The 19,016-nt window shown below is 52.5% G+C and overlaps 2 protein-coding genes across 2 annotated transcripts in view; one reads left to right on the top strand and one right to left on the bottom strand.

Moving 5' to 3' along the window:
- CNTN2 (contactin 2) overlaps window positions 1–11,711 on the top strand; it is a 29,637-nt gene extending 17,926 nt beyond the window's left edge. Inside the window, exons 8-23 of the mRNA XM_033080171.2 lie at window positions 9–184; window positions 1,434–1,570; window positions 2,014–2,143; window positions 2,999–3,149; window positions 3,417–3,544; window positions 3,853–4,028; window positions 4,930–5,050; window positions 5,379–5,537; window positions 5,664–5,813; window positions 6,279–6,349; window positions 7,112–7,346; window positions 8,020–8,135; window positions 8,460–8,646; window positions 8,827–8,939; window positions 9,012–9,180; window positions 10,463–11,711. Coding sequence (XP_032936062.1) covers window positions 9–184; window positions 1,434–1,570; window positions 2,014–2,143; window positions 2,999–3,149; window positions 3,417–3,544; window positions 3,853–4,028; window positions 4,930–5,050; window positions 5,379–5,537; window positions 5,664–5,813; window positions 6,279–6,349; window positions 7,112–7,346; window positions 8,020–8,135; window positions 8,460–8,646; window positions 8,827–8,939; window positions 9,012–9,180; window positions 10,463–10,572 — 2,329 coding nt within the window. The 3' untranslated portion in view covers window positions 10,573–11,711. The remainder of the gene's footprint in view (window positions 1–8; window positions 185–1,433; window positions 1,571–2,013; window positions 2,144–2,998; window positions 3,150–3,416; window positions 3,545–3,852; window positions 4,029–4,929; window positions 5,051–5,378; window positions 5,538–5,663; window positions 5,814–6,278; window positions 6,350–7,111; window positions 7,347–8,019; window positions 8,136–8,459; window positions 8,647–8,826; window positions 8,940–9,011; window positions 9,181–10,462) is intronic.
- A 3,024-nt stretch (window positions 11,712–14,735) lies between these two features.
- TMEM81 (transmembrane protein 81) lies at window positions 14,736–16,277 on the bottom strand. The gene is made up of 2 exons (XM_033079949.1): window positions 16,142–16,277; window positions 14,736–15,448 (listed from the first exon to the last, which is right to left on the bottom strand). Exons 1-2 carry the CDS (start codon window positions 16,275–16,277, stop codon window positions 14,736–14,738), a joined length of 849 nt encoding a protein of 282 aa, XP_032935840.1.
- Between the last annotated feature and the right edge of the window lie 2,739 nt (window positions 16,278–19,016).

Here is a 19,016-nt window from a genome sequence, read left to right as displayed (position 1 = left end):
TCCCGCAGCCCCGTGCCCAGGATCAAGTGGAGGAAGCTGGATGGGCCTCAATCCTCCAAGTGGATGGGCAGTGAGCCCCTGCTGCAGATCCAGAACGCTGGATTCGAGGATGAGGGGACCTACGAGTGCGAGGCAGAAAACGCCAAAGGCAGGGACACCCACCAGGGCCGCATCATCATCCACGGTAACGCGTCCAAGCACAACCCTTACCCAGGGGACACATCCAAAAATGTCCTTCATCCACAGGGACACGCCCAAACACACCCTTTATCCCAGGGGACACATCCAAAAACTCCTTCATCCACAGGGACACATCCAAGAACATGTTCTTCATCTTAGTGGCCACAAATGTGTCCATCCTCCAAGGAACACATTAAACACGTGTGCTTCATCCAAGGGGACACAAACACGTGTCCTTCATCCAATGGGACACATCCAAACACGTGTCCTTCAGCCAGGGAACACATTAAACACATGTGCTTCATCCAAGGGGACACAAACACGTGTCCTTTATCCAGGTGACACATCCAAACACGTGTCCTTCACACAGGGAACACATTTTAACTTCCCAGAGCACACCAAGGCGCCCCTGGCAATGATCTGAGGCTTTGGGACTAAAACCATCCCCTCTAATCCTGTCTCTTCCCAGCCCTGATTAAAGGCCTTGCAAAGCCCCAGCCAAGGCCTGCAGGGATCAGGGAAACCTTTCCTCAGTGGGCACGTTTGGGCTGTGGCAAAGACAGAGAGAGCTCTTAACGGGCTCTGAAATCATCACAGCAAACATCAGGGAACCAGGGAAGGAAGGAGAGTGATAAAAATGAGACTTGGCTCATGCTCAAGATCCTCTCCAAGCCTGAGGAGCTCCCACCAGGGTTAATGCTCCAAGCTGTCAGCCAGATCTAGTCAAGCTGAAACACTTAACCTGGTTACCTCAGCCTGATTCAGTTTTCCCTGAAGCTGAGAGAGGGAAGGTTTAGAGGAGATATAAGAAAGAAATTCTTGACCGTAAGAGTGGTGAGGCCCTGGCACAGGGTGGATGGGGAGGGTGGCACAGGGGCTGTGGCTTCCCCATCCCTGGAAGTGCTCCAGGCCAGGCTGGACAGGGCTTGGAGCAACCTGGGCTGGTGAAAAGTGTCCCTGCCCATGGCAGGGGTGGCACTGGGGGACCTTTAAGTTCCTTTCCACCCCAAACCATGATTCAGGAATGGCTGAATTTACTTTTAAGATGAGAAACCAGCCCTTCAGGCCTGGATTCTGATCTTGCCCAGGCAGAGCCCAGCAGGACCTGGCCGTGCACAAAGGGCTGGGGCTGTTCCCGTGGCAGACCCCGCCGCGCCACCAGCGCTGGCACAGGGACGTCCTTCTGCCAGCCTGGCACTGCCACCTCTCAGCTGAGCTCCTGGGCTCTGCCCCCTCTCTCTTGTCCCCTGCAGCCCAGCCCGAGTGGCTGGACGTGATCTCGGACACGGAGGCCGACATCGGGTCCGACCTGCGCTGGAGCTGCGTGGCCTCCGGCAAACCGCGGCCCGCGGTGCGGTGGCTGCGGGATGGGCAGCCCTTGACATCCCAGGTACCCTCCCAAGCCAGCTCTGATCCTGCTCCTCCAGCCCCCGCCCCTCGTCCTGCCTCGCTCCTGCATCCCTGCCCCGGTTCTCACCCCGCATCCCTCCTCCATGTGCCCCCATCGGGCTGCCAAGCCCAGAGCCCTTCTCCCGGCGCTGCCATCCCAGCCATTGCTTCGTGCAGCTGCAGGGACTCGCAGCAGGGAGGACAAACAGCCCCTCGTGCCTGTCCTGCTGTCACCTGCTTGCTGATGCTCAGGTTTGACCTGGGGGAGTGACTGCACAGACGTAAAAACAATTCTGGTGTTTTCCCCCCATGGAAAACCAGGCCGGCCTCGAGGAGTCTGTGATGAAACTCAACCCTGACCCAGCCGAGGACTGAGTTCCATTTTTCCTTTTTTTTTTATTTTTGTTTTTCTCATCTAACGGGTTCATCCTCTTGTTTGCACAGAACCGCATCGAAGTGAGCGGTGGAGAGCTGAGATTTTCCAAGCTAGTCCTGGAGGACTCTGGCATGTATCAGTGTGTGGCTGAGAACAAGCATGGCACAGTTTATGCAAGCGCTGAATTAACAGTGCAAGGTAATTCCTCCTTTCCCAGAGCTCTGGGTTCCAATGGGACACCAAAAAAAAAAATCTCTTCTGAATATCCTGATGTGATCCTGACATGGTGATGCCGCAGTGAGATAAGAGCAGGCAAAAACTGCTTCACTCACTGCTGAAATGGCTGCTGGTTCAACGAGACACTGTGCAAGTCTTTAAATTTTCAATCCTGTGTAAATTCTGAGTGAAAGCAAAAAAAAAAATCTGTTCAGTCACTGGAAGTGGACAAGACACCCAGCAGCAGCACTACAACCTCTCCTCCACTACAAATTCCTCTTTTTTTGGAGGCAAGAGATAAAAAAAAAAGAGTTCAGCCTCCATCCCACCTGCTTTGATGGGTGTTGACTGGAGCTGAACTGCTGCCAAACTTGTTCCACGTTAGTCCAAAAGTTTATCTCCTCATGGAGATGCCAGAGATAAATTAAAGGCCCCGAGCACCAACTGCTCGACATTAACACACTGAGGCCAACAGGTAAATCCCGGCTCCATCTGCAGCTCCAGGAGGAGTTTCAGGCAAGCTGGATGTCTGCACTGGTCAGGGTATTGAAGAGATTATCCTCAGCAGGCTCCAAAGCAGCTGCTGTTGTGTCTCTCAAAGACCTTGCACTTGTTAGGGTCATTCCCATCGCTCCGTGCCACAGAATTCCTGCCTGGCAGGCCCCAGGATCCACCCGGCAGCCGAGGAATTCCTCCCTTCTCCCGCTCTCCAGACTCTGCCTCGCTTCTCTTACCGAGCCATCCAACAACAAATCAATCCCCACTCGCACGGCGCTGAAATCCCCCCCAGGGCAGTGTTTCTAATCGTGCCTTAATCCTCTTTTTTTATCCCTGTAGTTTTAGCTCCAGATTTTAGACTAAACCCGGTGAAGCGCCTGATCCCGGCAGCCCGCAGTGGGAAGGTCATCATCCCGTGCCAGCCACGAGCAGCACCAAAAGCCACCATACTCTGGACCAAAGGGACAGAACTCCTGGTCAACAGCAGCAGGTAGCAGCACAGAGTCAGCTTCCACCTAGACAATCTAGCTAAAATAATCTTATTTTTTTCTAGCAGAAGACTGGACTCGATGATCCAAATGTGCTGCTGCATCCCCGAATTTTGTTAGTCCTCTCGTTTCTTCCTTAGCAAACTCCTACACGATTTTTTTCCATCTGATTTTTGTCCCCAGTTTCTCTAAGATCAGTGGGAATTCCCAAATGCCCAGCATGAGTGGATCTTTTACCCTTCCTTTGTGTGGCTGCTCTTCCTTTGCAGGGTGACGATTACGGCGGACGGGACTTTGATCCTGCAGAACATCAGCAAATCCGATGAGGGAAAATACACCTGCTTTGCTGAGAACTTCGTGGGCAAGGCCAACAGCACGGGGATCCTCTCTGTGCGAGGTAGGGATCTTCATTTGGGGTCAATCGAGCAAGAAATCGCTAAAAATGAATGATGTGATCTTTCCCCTCTGTTTATAATCCCAAAAACAGAATAATCAGGGAATCAAAGCCATTTCAGGAGGAGCAGCAAAGCTTCTGCCTGACCCAACAAACGGCGCTTGAGAAAAGCGTTTCCATTTATCAATCCCTCCTCCTCCTGTGGAGCTCCAGCTGTAGGGGCGGGATGAGGAGCTGGGAGGGAAGGTTTGGATTCCAGCACCGGGATATCCCAGCTAAGGGCCCTTCTCGCCCATTCCCGTTCCCTGCAGATGCCACCAAGATCACGCTGGCGCCATCGAGCGCTGACATCAACGTGGGCGAGAACCTGACGCTGCAGTGCCACGCATCCCACGACCCCACCATGGACCTCACCTTCACCTGGTCCCTGGATGATTTCCCCATCGACTTTGACAGGTCCGAGGGGCACTACCGGCGAGCCAGTGCGGTGAGTCCCGAGGGAATTCCGCGCCACCCAAAGGATGGGAAATTAATTCCATGCTCGTTCTTTGCCCTCCAAAGCTGCTCCATCACTTTGCCCACAGCTGTTGGGGATTCCACCCCTCTGGAAGTGTCCAAGGCTGGTTGGACAGGGTGTGGAGCGCCCTGGGATAGTCGAATGGGATGGGCTTTAAGATCCTTCCCAGTTCAAACCATTCCATGATTCCATGATCAGTCCCCTCCTAAACTGGAGCAGAAAGGGAAAGACCTGTGGATAACAGCAGGCAGAGATCACTCAGTGATCGCTCAATGATTGATCAATGGGCACTCACTGATCACTCAATAACCACTTAAAGATCACAAAACAATCACTGATCACTCACTGATCACTCACTGATCACTCAATAGCTACTTAAAGATCGCACAACAATAAATCAGTGATCACTCACTGATCACTCAATGATCACTCATTGATCACTCAATCATCACTCAATCATCACTCATTGATCACTCAATAATTACTTGAAGATCACACAACAATCACTCACTGATCACTCTGATCACTCAATGATCACTCATTGATCTCTCATTGATGCCTCATTGATCACTCAATGATCCCTCATTGATCCCTCACTGATCATTCAATGATCTCTCAATGATCTCCAATCATTACTCATTGATCACTCATTGGTCACCATCCCAGGCCAAACAGACCCAGCCCAGGCTCAGCCTTGGCCAGCACTGGATCCACCTCGGATCCATCCAGCTCCATCACCCATGGGGGAATCTCTTCCCATCTCCCTCTTCACCTCCACCACAACCCAGCCACCCAAACCCAAACCCACCGAATTCTGGACTGTGGTTGGACACTTCTGATGCTGTCCCCACCGTGTTCTCTCTGCCTGCAGAAGGAGGCCATCGGGGACCTCAGCATCTCCAACGCGCAGCTGCGGCACTCGGGGCGTTACACCTGCACGGCCCAGACCGTGGTGGACAGCGCGTCCGAGTCAGCCACGCTCACTGTCCGAGGTAATTCCCTGTGGGAGCATTCCCTGCTCCTGGCAAACCCCGAGCACTCACATGAGCTGCTCTTCCCTTGTAACCACCTTGCACCCCATAATTCCATGATGTGGCCTCTTGGGATTAATTTGCACCCAAAACTTGGGTTTGATTGCCTTGGAGGTCTTTTCCAACCTTTCCAGCCAGGCTTAGGAGCTTTTCCAGAGGCTAAAGCTGGAGGTGAGGCTTCCCAGCGTCCAGCAAAGAGAGGCTCGATGTGAATTTAGGACGTGCACAATGCACAGAGCGATAAACCTCCGGATCTTCCCTGTCGGTGACACATTTCCCATCCCCCCAGGACCTCCAGGCCCGCCCGGGGGGGTGGTGGTGAGGGACATCGGTGACACCAGCGTCCAGCTGAGCTGGAGCCGCGGCTTCGACAACCACAGCCCCATCGCCAGGTACCTCATCGAGGCCCGGACCCTCCTGTCCAGCCAGTGGAAGCAGATGCGCACCAGTGAGTGTCCCCACAGTGGCACTGGTGGCACTGGTGGCACACCGAGGCCACCAGCCACCAGCTGGTCCTGGATCCACACTGCTCCTCGCTCTATTCCTTCCCCTCTGGTGTTATTGGATTTTACAGATCCTATAAACATCGAGGGCAACGCGGAGACAGCGCAGGTGGTGAACCTCATCCCATGGATGGATTACGAGTTCCGGGTCCTGGCCAGCAACATCCTGGGAATTGGGGAGCCCAGCCTGCCCTCCAGCAAAATCCGGACCAAGGAAGCAGGTGGGTGTGAGACAACCCCGGGTCCCCATCCCTGCCTGGGATGAATCATCTCCCATTTCTGTGTCAAAGATGAGCAGGGTTAGAGCTGCAGTCCCAGCACCACATCCAGCTGGGAATGTTCGTTCCTTGTCCAGCTGTTGGACAGAAGGGACGGGACAGCAGCAGGAGAACTGCACCCAACCCACCAAACACAAACCAGCTTCTTCCTAATAACACTCCCCTCCACATCCCTGCTTGTGAGCTCCAGCCTTGTCCCCTCAGGCACCAAATTATTGTCCCAGTCCTAAACAACCCGGTCGGGCACAAGCTGGAATTCCAGACAGGATTTTCATGGCTGGAAACAGAGCCCAGGCCTTTCTGAGAGCTGTCCCATCCAGTGTCACCGGTGTCACACCATGTTTGTGCTCCCCTCCATCGCTGCCACCTCCTTAACCCAAACTCTGCTTTTCCCTGGTGACATCACAGCACCCACGGTGGCACCATCCGGGCTCGGCGGCGGCGGAGGGGCTCCCAACGAGCTCATCATCACCTGGACGGTGAGTTGGGAACAGGGGAACAGGGACAGCACCAAGGTGGGACCACCTGGCATTTTTGGGAGGGGAAATCAGTGCTACCAAACCAGTTTGGATGAGTCAGAGCTGGTGTGGGCTGACCAAGCTCACATTTCCTACAGAAAGTCAGTGGTGCCATCCCAGTTTGGATGAGCCAAGGGCTGGTTTGGACAGACCAAGAGGACATTTCCTTTGGGAAATCAGTGCTGCCATCCCAGTTTGGACACAGGGTTGAACCATGGGCTGATTTGGAAGGACCAAGCAAACATTTCCTTCAGGAAATCAGTGCTGCCATTCCAGCTTGGATGAGTCAAAGCTGGTTTGGGTGGACTAAGTGCACATTTCCTTCAGGAAATCTCTGCCATTGTCCCAGTTTGGACACAGGGCTGAACCATGGGCTGGTTTGGGTGGACCAAGAGCACATTTCCATCTGGAAATCAGTGACATTGTCCCAGTCTGGATGACCCAATGGCTGGTTTGGACAGACCAAGAGGACATTTCCTTTGGGAAATCTGTGGTGCCATCCCAATGTGAACACGGGGTTGAACCATACACTGGTTTCAACAGACCAAGTGCACATTTCCTTCAGGAAATCAGTGCCATTGTCCCAGTTTGGATATGGGGTTGAACCATGGGCTGGTTTGGGTGAACCAAGAGCACATTTCCATCTGGAAATCAGCTCCATTGTCCCAGTCTGGATGAGTCAAGGCTGGTTTGGACTGACCAAGGCTCCCTGTCTCTTCCCAGCCAACGCTGCGGGACTACCAGAACGGGGATGGCTTTGGGTACATCGTGTCCTTCCGGAGGAAGGGCAGCCAGGACTGGCTGAGGGCGCGGGTGCCGCACGCGGAGTCGCTGCACTTCGTGTACCGCAACGAGAGCATCGCGCCCTACACTCCCTTCGAGGTGAAGATCAAAGCCTACAACAGCAAAGGGGAGGGCCCCGAGAGCCTCACGGCCATCGTGTACTCAGCAGAGGAAGGTAAAGAGCAGTGGGAGAGCTGGGGATGTCCAGCCTGGAGAGGAGAGAGCTCCAGGAGAGCTCAGAGCCACTCCCAGGGCCTGAAGAGGCTCCAGGAGAGCTGGGGAGGGACTGGGGACAAGAGATGGAGGGACAGGACACAGAGAATGGCTTCCACTGCCAGAGGGCAGGGATGGATGGGATATTGGTGTGGAATTGTTCCCTGGATGGAATTCCCAGAGCAGTTTTGGCTGCCCCTGGATCCCTGGCAGTGCCCAAGGCCAGGCTGGACATCCTGGGGCAGTGGGAGGTGTCCCTGCTCCACTGGAGCAGCTTTAAGGTCCCTTCCACCCAAACCATTCCACGACTGCACAGGCTCAGAATTCCCCGTTTCGCCCAACCCAGCCTTTCCTCAGCCACATCCCTGCAGATCCTGGAGCTCGGACGTTCCTTTGGCTCCCAGAACAGCGACTCCAGCTCCTCCAAACACACAAAGTGACAATTCCCTGAGCCCAGCCCCGACTGCCCCAGAGCCTCGGGGCAGACACGGATCCCAGAGCTCCCTGCTCGTCCTCCTAAGCCCCCAAATCCCTTCCCCTCGCTCCCTAACACAACACCTGCTGTCTGCCCGGGAAAACCTTCTGATCCTGGCAGGGCCCAAAGTCAGGAAAGGGATTTTATTCCTGTCTTTCAGAACCCAAAGCGGCTCCTTACAGGGTCACTGCCAAGTCTGTCCTGTCCTCAGAGATGGACGTGTCCTGGGAGCCCGTGGAGCAGGGAGAAGTGACCGGAGTGCTTTTGGGATACGAGGTAGGAGATTCCAATGGGAATGGGAGACCCTGGGAGCCCAGCAAGGGAAATTCCCGTGGGTTATGTGAGGTGAAACAGCATTTTGATTCCAGATGTGGGGGATAATTCACACCACGTGGTTCTAACGGGGCTGGCACTGCTCTCTCAGGAGAGATTAAAGGGAATCATCCAATTTTTCCTGCCTGCCTTTCCCAGGAGGCCGTGACCTCATTCCCGCACACACACAAAGCAGAACACACAGAAACAAACACCCCAAACCCCTCGGGCTGACTGGGGATTTGCAGACCCCTCCTTCCTAACCCCATCCTGTCCTTCTCCACGCAGATCCGGTACTGGAAGGATGGGGACAAGGAGGAGGCAGCTGACAGAGTGAGGACAGCGGGGCTGGTGACATCGGCTCACGTCACCGGCCTGAACCCCAACACTGACTACCACGTGTCAGTGCGAGCCTACAACCGGGCAGGGACCGGCCCCCCCAGCCCCTCCACCAACGTCACCACCACCAGACCCCGTGAGTGAGCCCCAGCCCCTCCACCTGGCACAGGATCCCCAAAATCAGCCAGGCTTTGCTCTGGGTTCGGTGTCCTTTGGAGGCCCCGCGGTGGTGGCAGATTGGGATGGTTGGGAACGGCGCATCCTTCTCCTCACTGCCTGATCCACCCAATCCCTGTGTGATTTTTCCATCCCTCAGCACCAAAGAGGCCACCTGGCAACATCTCCTGGACTTTTTCCGGCTCCACAGTCAGCATCAAGTGGGACCCGGTGGTGGCCAAGGCGGACGAGTCGGCGGTGACGGGGTACAAGGTAGGGTGGGGTTGTCCTGGGGGTGATCCCAGGAAATCCCAGGGAATCGCTCAGCATTCCCTCTTCCCACAGATGCTCTACAGGCAGGACTCCCACTCGGCCCCCACCCTGTACCTGGCCAGCAAGAGCCACATCGACATCCCCATCCCCGAGGATTTCACCCACGCCTTCGTGCAGATCCGCGTCACCGGGCCCGGCGGGGACGGCACCCCGGCCGAAGTGCACATCCTGCGGAACAGCGGTACCGGCGCGCCGGGACACGACAGGACACGGCCACGGCCACACTGACCACAGCTACACTGACCACACTGACCACAGCCACACTGACCACAGCCACAGCCACACTGACCACACTGACCACACTGACCACACTGACCACACTGACCACAGCCACACTGACCACACTGACCACACTGACCACAGCCACACTGACCACAGCCACAGCCACACTGACCACACTGACCACACTGACCACAGCCACACTGACCACACTGACCACACTGACCACAGCCACACTGACCACAGCCACAGCCACACTGACCACACTGACCACACTGACCACAGCCACACTGACCACAGCCACAGCCACACTGACCACACTGACCACACTGACCACAGCCACAGCCACACTGAGCACACTGACACTGACCACACTGACCGCAGCCACACCACTGACCACAGCCACACTGACCGCAGCCACACCACTGACCACAGCCACACTGACCACACCCACACCACTGACCACAGCCATACTGACCACAGTCACACTGACCACACCCACACCACTGACCACAGCCACACTGACCACAGCCATACTGACCGCACTGACCACACCCACACCACTGATCACAGCCACACTGACCACACACACACTGACCACAGCCACGCTGACCACACCTACACTGACCACAGTCACACTGACCACACCCACACTGACCACAGCCAGACCAACCACAGCCACACTGACCACAGCCATACTGACCACAGCCACACTGACCACACCCACAGTGACCACAGTCACAGTAAACACAGCCACACTGACCACAGTCACACTGACCACAGTCACACTGACCACAGCCACACTGACCACAGCCACACTGACCACAGCTACACTGACCACAGCCACACTGACCACAGCCATACTGACCGCAGCCATAGTGACCACAGCCACACTGACCACACCCACACTGACCACAGCTACACTGACCACAGCCACACACTGACCACAGCCACACTGACCACACCCATTCGAGTGACCACACCCATCCCTCTGACCACACCCTCAAATTCCCCGCGGTGTCCGCGCTATCCCACAGCCATCCCTTCCCTGTTCTGTTTTTCCACAAAAATCCCACAAACCCTCACTTTCCTCAAACTCCCTGGGGTGTCTGCACCACCCCACATCCATCCTTTCCCTGTTCCATTTTTCCACAAAAAATCCCACAAACCCCACTTCCCTCAAACTCCCCGCGGTGTCTGCACCACCCCACAGCCGCCCTTTCCCTGTTCCCTGTTTTTTCCAGGCACGAGCATGATGGTGGAGGACTCAGGGACGAGGCCAGCACCACACATCGTGGTCATGGCCACCAACTCCCTGCTGATGGTGGCCCTGATCAGCTCCCTGGAGCTCTGAGCGCGCCCCGGCCGCGGTTCCGGCCACGATCCCACGGGAACAACGCAAATCCCACCTCGGACCGGATCGGAGAGGGATGGACCATGAGGTTGGAAGGGAGGAAGAAATTAAAAACAGCTTTTTTCTTTTTTTTTTTTTTTTTTTGTTTGGAGGAACAAAAGCTTTCGTACAAGACATGGGTCTTTAACTGATTAAATGTTTTTTAAGGAAAACGAGGAAAATGAAGAATTCTCCAGGAATTCTGCAGCCAACTGCCCCCCCAACCTCTCACTGTATCCATAGGTTTTTCTGCCTTATCAAAGCCATGTACGAGATAACCAGACTGCTAAATTTGACTTTTTTTTAAACTCTGTACAGTGAATTCAGGGGGGATGGGGACTGAGGAGTTCAGGGACCAGCATGTTCCACACCCATCCCACCACAGCCGGCAAGGAGCATTTGTGGGACGGGATTGATCCTTTTTCTCACAAAAAAAGGAGCCAAATCCTGCAGGAACCAGCCCAAGGAGGCAAATCCACGGGAGGATCGAGCTCTGCCCAAGCCTGAAAAGATTTTTTTAGAACTCTGGTGTTCACTTGCAGCCCCAGCCTGGTGCTTGTCTCAGCTGTGAGGTGCAAATTCTGTGTTTTCCCATATTCCAATATCCCCCAGAAATATCCATTTTGGGGTGGATTTTTCACCCTGTTTGCCTCTTTCTGTTTGGGGAGAAGGGGAAAGGGAGAAGGAGATCCTTTCCCAGAATCCCAAACTGGGGCAGCTCTGCCTAAAAACAGAGATGTCAATAAATCCAATTTCAGAGGAGCTTAAAGCAGGAATTGTAAAAAAAATGACAAAATTAAAACAGGAACTGGAAACTCAAGGAAGCCACCGGTGGAACACGAAGGAAAACTCGGATTCATCTCCCTGCACTGAGAATTCATCCAGCCAAAATTCCAGGCTCGGATTGGGACTGCAAAGGCTGAGATGCAGCTCTGGATGCAGCTCTGGATGTCCTTTGGAAGCAGCGGGATGCTGAGCAGCTCCAGAGGCTGGGAAAAGCAGGAATGCTGAGCCCAGCACCCACAGGACTGCCTGGGAATCGATGTTGCCTGTTGAAATCTCTGTCTCCCAGTAAAGCAGTTGACCAAAGTTAACGAGAATTGATTGGTGTTGCTGCTGGTTCTGTCCCAAAGGGGGTTTTAGGGATTTTTCCCTGGTTGTGATTCCTCAATCGCAGAGAAAACAGCGCCAGACTGGGCAGTCCCAATCCCAGAATTTCCTGACTGGGCCCTGACATTCAGATTTCCCTTTAAGTGACAATTCCTCGCCCTTTTTAGCCCAGGTGGTGTCAGGGAAATCCCGCTTCAGACAGGGCAGGTCAGGCTTTGTTAAACCCTGTTTTGGGCAGTCCCTTCTGCCATTCCATTGATCCAGGGCTGGGAGAGACACGGGGAAGGATTTGAACTGGCAAATCCGGCATCCCAACTTCGGGAAATGACAAAAATCTAAATCTACAGCCCAGCCAGAGCCACCAATGGGAGGAAAAGGCTTGGAATCGTCCTTAAAACATCTCAGAGCTTCCTAAAATCCAGCCCAGGGGGAAAGGCAGGCAGAGACAGGGAGAGAACTGGAATTTGTGGGATTTGGAGGGAGGATGGAGAGAAGGAGGGTGGAGAGAGGGAAGGAGCCCTACCCAACTGGTCACTGCAGGGCCAACACTGGTCACTCTGAAGGGTCACCCCTGGTCACTCTGAAGGGTCAGTCCTGGTCACTCTGCAGGGCCAACACTGGTCACTCTTCAGGGTCACTCCTGGTCACTCTGTAGGGACAGCCCCAGTCACTGCATGGACAGCCCTGGTCACTGCAGGGTCACCACTGGTCACTCTGCAAGGACACCACTGGTCACTCCTGGTCACTCCTGGTCACATCAGCAGCAAGAGGGAAAGGTGGGAACAGGAATTCCATCCCAGGGATCAGGGAATGGGACAACAGCTCAGGAGCAGAGCGTGGAGGAGCCAGAGAGCCCAGAATCAATTTATGGGATTTTTGTGCTGCCATCCAAGCCTGCTCTGAGGAGATCCCAGGGATTTCCTCTCAATTCCTGGAAGCTCCTGATCCTTCCTGGAAACCCTCCAGGGCCGTTCCTGCAGCTGGGAGTGGGGAGCACACAGAATTCCCAGATCTCCAGGGTTTCCATGGAGTTCAGAGCTCTGGGGTTTCCATGGAGTCTGCGCCATCCTCGCCTCCAGGTGAAAAATTGGGGAAAAGGAGTTCAGGCACAATTCAGAGTAGAGAGAGGCATTGTTTTCCTAAATTTCTGTTTTTATGGTGGGAATTTAGGGGCAATGATTAAGAAAAGATGATTTTGCAGGGAGAGAGGGGATAAAATGAAGGATGGGGATGCTTTTCCAAGGGTTTTCTCTGCTATTCCCTTCTCCCTTCCTTCCCCCGTTAAGATAAACATCCCCCAACCCTTAATACCCCTTCAAAAATCAAAGAGCACCCCAAAAGAAATCCCATTAAAGGCCCTTGGTGACAGCTGGAGCCCAGTGTCATCCCAGCCCTCGCTCTTCAAATAAAAACCCCAATTATGGATTCGCTCTCCCTGCTCTGGGCACCTGGCTCCCCTCAGAAATTAAAAACCCCAATCCCAAGATGAAGGAGATTTTTGGCTCCCGCCTTGACTCCTCCAGCTGAGCTGGAGCTTTCATCCCGCTGGATTTGGGAATCCCAGCTGGGCCCAAGACGCTGAAATTTCCATGACAAAGAGCAGAGAGGGTCCTGCAGATGGGGCAGCGCTGCACCATTAACTCCCAGCCCGCTGTGATGGGTCATTCCCAATTTTTCCATGTTCAGGAGGTGGAAAAAAACCCTCTGGGATTCAGCTCTGGAAAGTGCCTGGTTTGGTTTTCATTCGAATAAACACAATTATTTCCCTCCATGCCCACATTTTTCATTATCAAAACGTTTTCGTGTTGTAAAAGTAAAAACTCGGGAATTTTTCAGGTTTTAATGTTGGAGCTGTGCTGTTTTCCCTGGATTTGGGTGTCTCTGTAGCTTACAGGGAAAAAGGGAACAAACAGCAAATAGGAAAGAAAATAGACAAAAAATAAAAGGTAATTTATAAGTCTCTGCATGGATTCCACTCCCAGAATTCCTGGTTTATCCTCATTAATCACCAGGAAAAATCAAAGATCCCAACCCCACTGAGTTGTTCCTGTCAGGATTTTAGGGATGAACTCAGTTCTGCGAGGATCAAACACCCCCAGGCTCAAAGTGCCTGAAAATATTAATTTATAAACTGTGTCTGTTGAAAATAAATTATAAATATCACATTAAATAGTTACAAGATCCATGGAATGTGCTGAGTTGGAAGGGAAGGATCCCAAAATCCAACAGTGGATGAGCCCAATTCCTGAATTCCTAATACAAAGTAACAAAAAAAAAAAAAAAAAGATTTAAAAAATATATATTTGTGTCTGCTGAAAATAAATATCCCATTAAATATTATGGGATCCATGGAATGGATCCAAGCAAAATCCAATAGTGGATGATCCCAATTCCTGAATTCCTAATCCAGACTCCAAAGTGGTTCAAAAAAATGATTTTTTCAATATCTGTGTCTGCTGAAGATAAATGTCCCATTAAATAATTATGGGATCCATGGAATGTCCTGAGTTGGGAGTATCACGAAAATCCAACAGTGGATGATCCCAAGAATCCCATCCTAAATTCCTAATACAAAAACATCAATTTTTAAGTTGTGTCTGCTGAAAATAAATGTTCCACTAAATAATTATGGGATCCATGGAATGTGCCGAGTTGGAAGAGGAGGATCCCAAAATCCAACAGTGGATGATCCCAATTCTTGAATTCCTAATCCAAAACCATCAATTTTTTAAGTTGTGTCTGCTGAAAATAAAAGTCCCATTAAAAAATTATAGGATCCATGGAATGGATCCAACCAAAATCCAACAGTGGATGATCCCAATTCCTGAATTCCTAATCCAGACTCCAAAGTGGCCAAAAAAAAAGAATTTTTTAATATCCATCTGTGTCTGTTGAAAACATCCCATTAAATAGTTACGGGATCCAAGGCATGTGCTGAGTTGGAAGAGGAGGATCCCAAAATCCCACCCTGAACTCCCGAATTCCCAACAAAGAGCCGAATCCAGGGAATCGCGTCACTCCGCGTTAATCCTTGCTGCCGCTCTCCTGCTGCACAGCCTGCCCAGGCAACAGAGCACGATGCCCATCAGGACCCCCAGGATGACCCCGCTGCCCAGCCCCAGCACCACCTCGTAGAACCAGAGCATCTCCCAAAATCCGCGCCGCCCCTCCGGCTCCGCCGCGCCGCTGCCGTTCCCCGGCGCCTCCTCCCCGTTGGCCGCCAGCTGCTGCTGCTCCCACGTCAGGGATTTCTGGAAGTCCAGATCCACCAGATCGCCGGGGATCACCCTGAGGCCGAAGTAGATCCTCTTGAGGATCTGGAAGGAGCTGAGCGCCTGCACGTCGCAGCGGTAGGTGCCGGAATGCGCCTCCAGCGCGGGCGAGAAGCGCAGCGAAGGGCTGGGGTTGCGGATGGGATGGAACAGGAGGTCGTTGGTGGTGATGAGCCCCGGGGAGAACCTCCAGGTGTAGCCGAAATTCCGTCCCTCCAGGCGGGCGAGCTCCGGGGAGAGGCAGGTGAGCTGGAAGGGTTTTCCCTGGGCAGCGCTGAGGTGCTGGAGGCCGCAGAGCCAATCGCTGAGGCAGCGGGAGCGCACCAGGGAGCAGTTGCGGAGCTCCCCGGCCGGGGTCACCTCGCAGCGCTGCTCCTCCTTCACGCCCGGCCCGCAGGACACGCTGCACGGGGTGGCGTTCACCGACACCACGGCCTTCAGCCCCAAAGGGAAGGACCCCGCATCCACGGGGGGCTCCGAACTCGATCCCAAGGGAGGCTCTGATCCCGAGGGAGGCTCTGATCCCGAGAGAGGTTCCGATCCCGAGGGAGGCTCTGATCCTGACCCCTCAGAACCCGAGGGAGGCTCCGACTCCGATCCCGAACGAAGCTCTGATCTCAATCCCGATCCCGAGGGAAGCTCAGATCCCGATTCCAAGGGAAGCTCTGATCTCGGGGGAAGCTCAGATCCCAATCCTGAGGGAAGCTCAGATCTCGGGGGAAGCTCCAATCCCAATTCTGAGGGAAGCTCTGATCTCAATCCCGATCCCAAGGGAAGCTCAGATCCCGATCCTGAGGGAAGATTCAATCCTGATCCCAATGGAAGCTCCGATCTCGGGGGAAGCTCCAATTCTAATCCTGAAGGAAGCTCCAATCCCGATCCCAAGGGAAGCTCAGATCCTGATCCTGAGGGAGACTCCAATCTCAGGGGAAGCTCTAATTCCAATCCAGAAGGAAGCTTCAGTCCTGATCCCAATCCTGAGGGAAGCTCCAATCCTGATCCTGAGGGAAGCTCCAATTCCGATCTCGATCCCCAAGGAAGTTCAGATCTTGGGGGAAGCTCCGATCCCGATCCCGAGGGAAGCTCCGATCTCGATCCCCAAGGAAGTTCAGATCTTGGGGGAAGCTCCAATTCTGATCCCGAGGGAAGCTCCAATCCCGATCCCAATCGAAGCTCCGATCCCAATCCCGATCCCGAGGGAAGTTCTGATCCCGATCCCGACGGAAGCGCCGCGGGAACGCACAGGGCGCACAGCAGGATCACCACGACGCGGCTCCGCTCCATCTCCTGGGTTTGTTTTTCGTGTCGGGGTTCAGCGATCCGAACCCCCCGGGATCACTCCATGAATCCTGCAGATTCTTTGGGATGTCTCTGACATCCCACCAGAGCTAATCCTTCCCCCTGGGGGAATCCTCCCCGGGTTGGAGCCCGAGGCACAGCTAAAAAAAGACACAGCAAGGAGTTACTGGATCCAGCAGGGCGGGAATTGCAGGGATTCCATCGGGAATGTTTTTGGCCAGGACAGTAGGATGTCCTGATCCATCGGAGCCAATCTGACTCTGCCCAAATTCCATCACTTCTGGGTGTGTTTGGCACTTTAGGAGTGAAATTCTCCCCTCTCTGTAGGATTCCCCACGTTATTGCAGATGGATTTTATCTTGGATGGATTTCCACTGGAAAAGGAGAGGCCCCACTTTCATTTTCCCACCAAACTCCAAATTTCCAGCAGGAATTACAGCTGGAATCTCCCATACAAGGCTGTGGAGCGTGAGGAAATCCCAAAAACCCCAATTCCTCATGGAGGCCCCGTCCAACCCTGACTTCAACCAACACATCCCAGAGTCTGGAGCACTCCCCACATCCAACCCCAGCATTCCAACCTCTATCTGGGCTGATCCATGGGAATCTGGCACGGTCTGAGCTGGTTTGGCTGTGCCCACACCAGGCCCTGGAGCTGTTCCCATGAGAGCAGCTCTGATGTCACAGCTGGGGCACAACAGCCCCAAAATTCCAAAGCAGAACCCTCAGGGAAGGCCCTGAGCAAATCCTGGGAGGCTTCCAAGGCTCTGGATAAAATTCCCAGCCTTGGAAGGAGCCAAGAGAGCTCCCAGAGCTGCCAATCCCAAGGGATGTCACCCCAAACCTCCCCTGATGGACCCATAGGAATTGTTCCCATGTTGCCATCCCAGGAAAACTCGGAGAGGAAATTCCAGTGGGATCCACGCGCTGCTCGAGCATCCCCAAAAAAAAAAAAAACACAATGCACTGCTGAAATGTTCTTCCCTGGAAAATCCAGGTTTTTTTTTTCATGGGGGAAGCCCCCACAGTTCCACAGAACCATGTTCCACACAGATTTTGACCCCCATTTTATGGAAAAGACATCCCATAATCAGAGTGTCCTGATGGGTATCCCTGGATTCCCACAGGGATTTGGGTTCACCAAACATCCAGATCCGCTTCCCTTCCTCCTTAAACTGAACTGAAGAATTCCCAAATTTCCACCTCCAACCCCTCTGGAGCTTCTCCTTTAACTAAAGAATTCCCAAATCTCCAGGAGGATTTTCCCTCCCTGATCCTCCTGGAACTGTTCCTTAAACCAAACTGAAGAATTCCCAAATCTCCAGGAGGATTTTCCATCCCTGATCCTCCTGGAACTGTTCCTTAAAATGAACTGAAGAATTCCCAAATCTCCAGGAGGATTTTCCATCCTGCTCTCCCCTTTCCCAGCCTGGCTCTGAGGGTACTCAGGGATTTGGGAATTCCAGCTGGGTTTGGGATTTAAATCCCATTCCAGCATCCCAAACCCCATCCAGGGACACTCCCAGGGATGGGGCAGCCTCGGATTCTCTGGGAATTCCATTCCCAGGATTTGCTTTTACTCCAGAATTACTCCTCTCCCTTCAATAAATCCAACCAAAATTATCTAAAAACTCCAAACACTGCATCTGAAGGATTCCCCAAATTCCAGCACGACAAAAAGTCCCAAGTTTTCCATGGAAAAGCCAAAATTTACCCGTGGATTTTAGGAAATGGAAGGAACCTCTTTATTTACAAACACAGAAGCATCACCACTGCAGGAGCTGATCCAATATTGTACAAATCCATGGAATAAAATAAGGATGGGTATCAATTGGGGAAATAAAATAAGGATGGGAACAGACCAGGAGATAAAATAAGGATGGGAACAAAGTGAGAAATACAATAAAGATGGGAATAAAGCAGGAAAGGAAATAAAATAAGGATGGGAATAAAGCAGGAAATAAAATAAAGATGGGAATAAAACAAGAAATAAAATAAGGATGGGAATATAGCAGGAAATAAAATAAAGATGGGAATAAAATAAAGTAAGGATGGGAATAAAATAGGAAAGAAAATAAGGATGGAACAAAGTAGGAAATAAAATAAAGATGGGAATAACCAGGAAATAAAATAAAAATGGGAACAGATGAGGAAACAAGGATGGGAATAAAGCAGGAAATAAAATAAGGATGGGAATAAAGCAGGAAAGGAAATAAAGATGGGAAATAAGGATGGGAAATAAAATAAAGATGGGAATAAAGCAGGAAGGGAAATACAGATGGGAAATAAGGATGGGAAATAAAATAAGGATGGGAACAAGGATGGGAAATAAAATAAAGATGGGAAAAAAGCAGGAAAGGGAATAAAGGTGGGAATAAAGCAAGGGGCATTTACACTGTACAGGGGAGCTGAGTCTGGGGTGAATCCAAAGCTTTGACCCAACCTGCAGAACCCTGGCCTGTCCATTCTGGATTTTGGGGAGTCAGGCCCAGCACCCCAGGTGGGTTTGGCGTGGTAGAGTCACCCCACAAGCAAAAAGAACCAAAAAAAAAATAAAACAAAATAATAAAAAAAAAGAATTTTACACTCGTGATCATAAATTTCCCGAAATGAAGCCGTGTCCCCGGAGCTGGGAATGAAAACATCAAGTTTTGAACAATTTCAAAACCTCTGATTTCCAAATGTTTCCCCTCTCCCTGTTTTTTATCCATCTGCACGCCCAGA

Source organism: Catharus ustulatus, chromosome 25 (genome assembly GCF_009819885.2).
Source record: "Catharus ustulatus isolate bCatUst1 chromosome 25, bCatUst1.pri.v2, whole genome shotgun sequence".
NCBI lineage: Eukaryota > Metazoa > Chordata > Aves > Passeriformes > Turdidae > Catharus > Catharus ustulatus.
The sequence above is the reverse complement of the archived record's forward strand: the minus strand, read 5'-3'. Positions and strand labels throughout refer to the sequence as shown.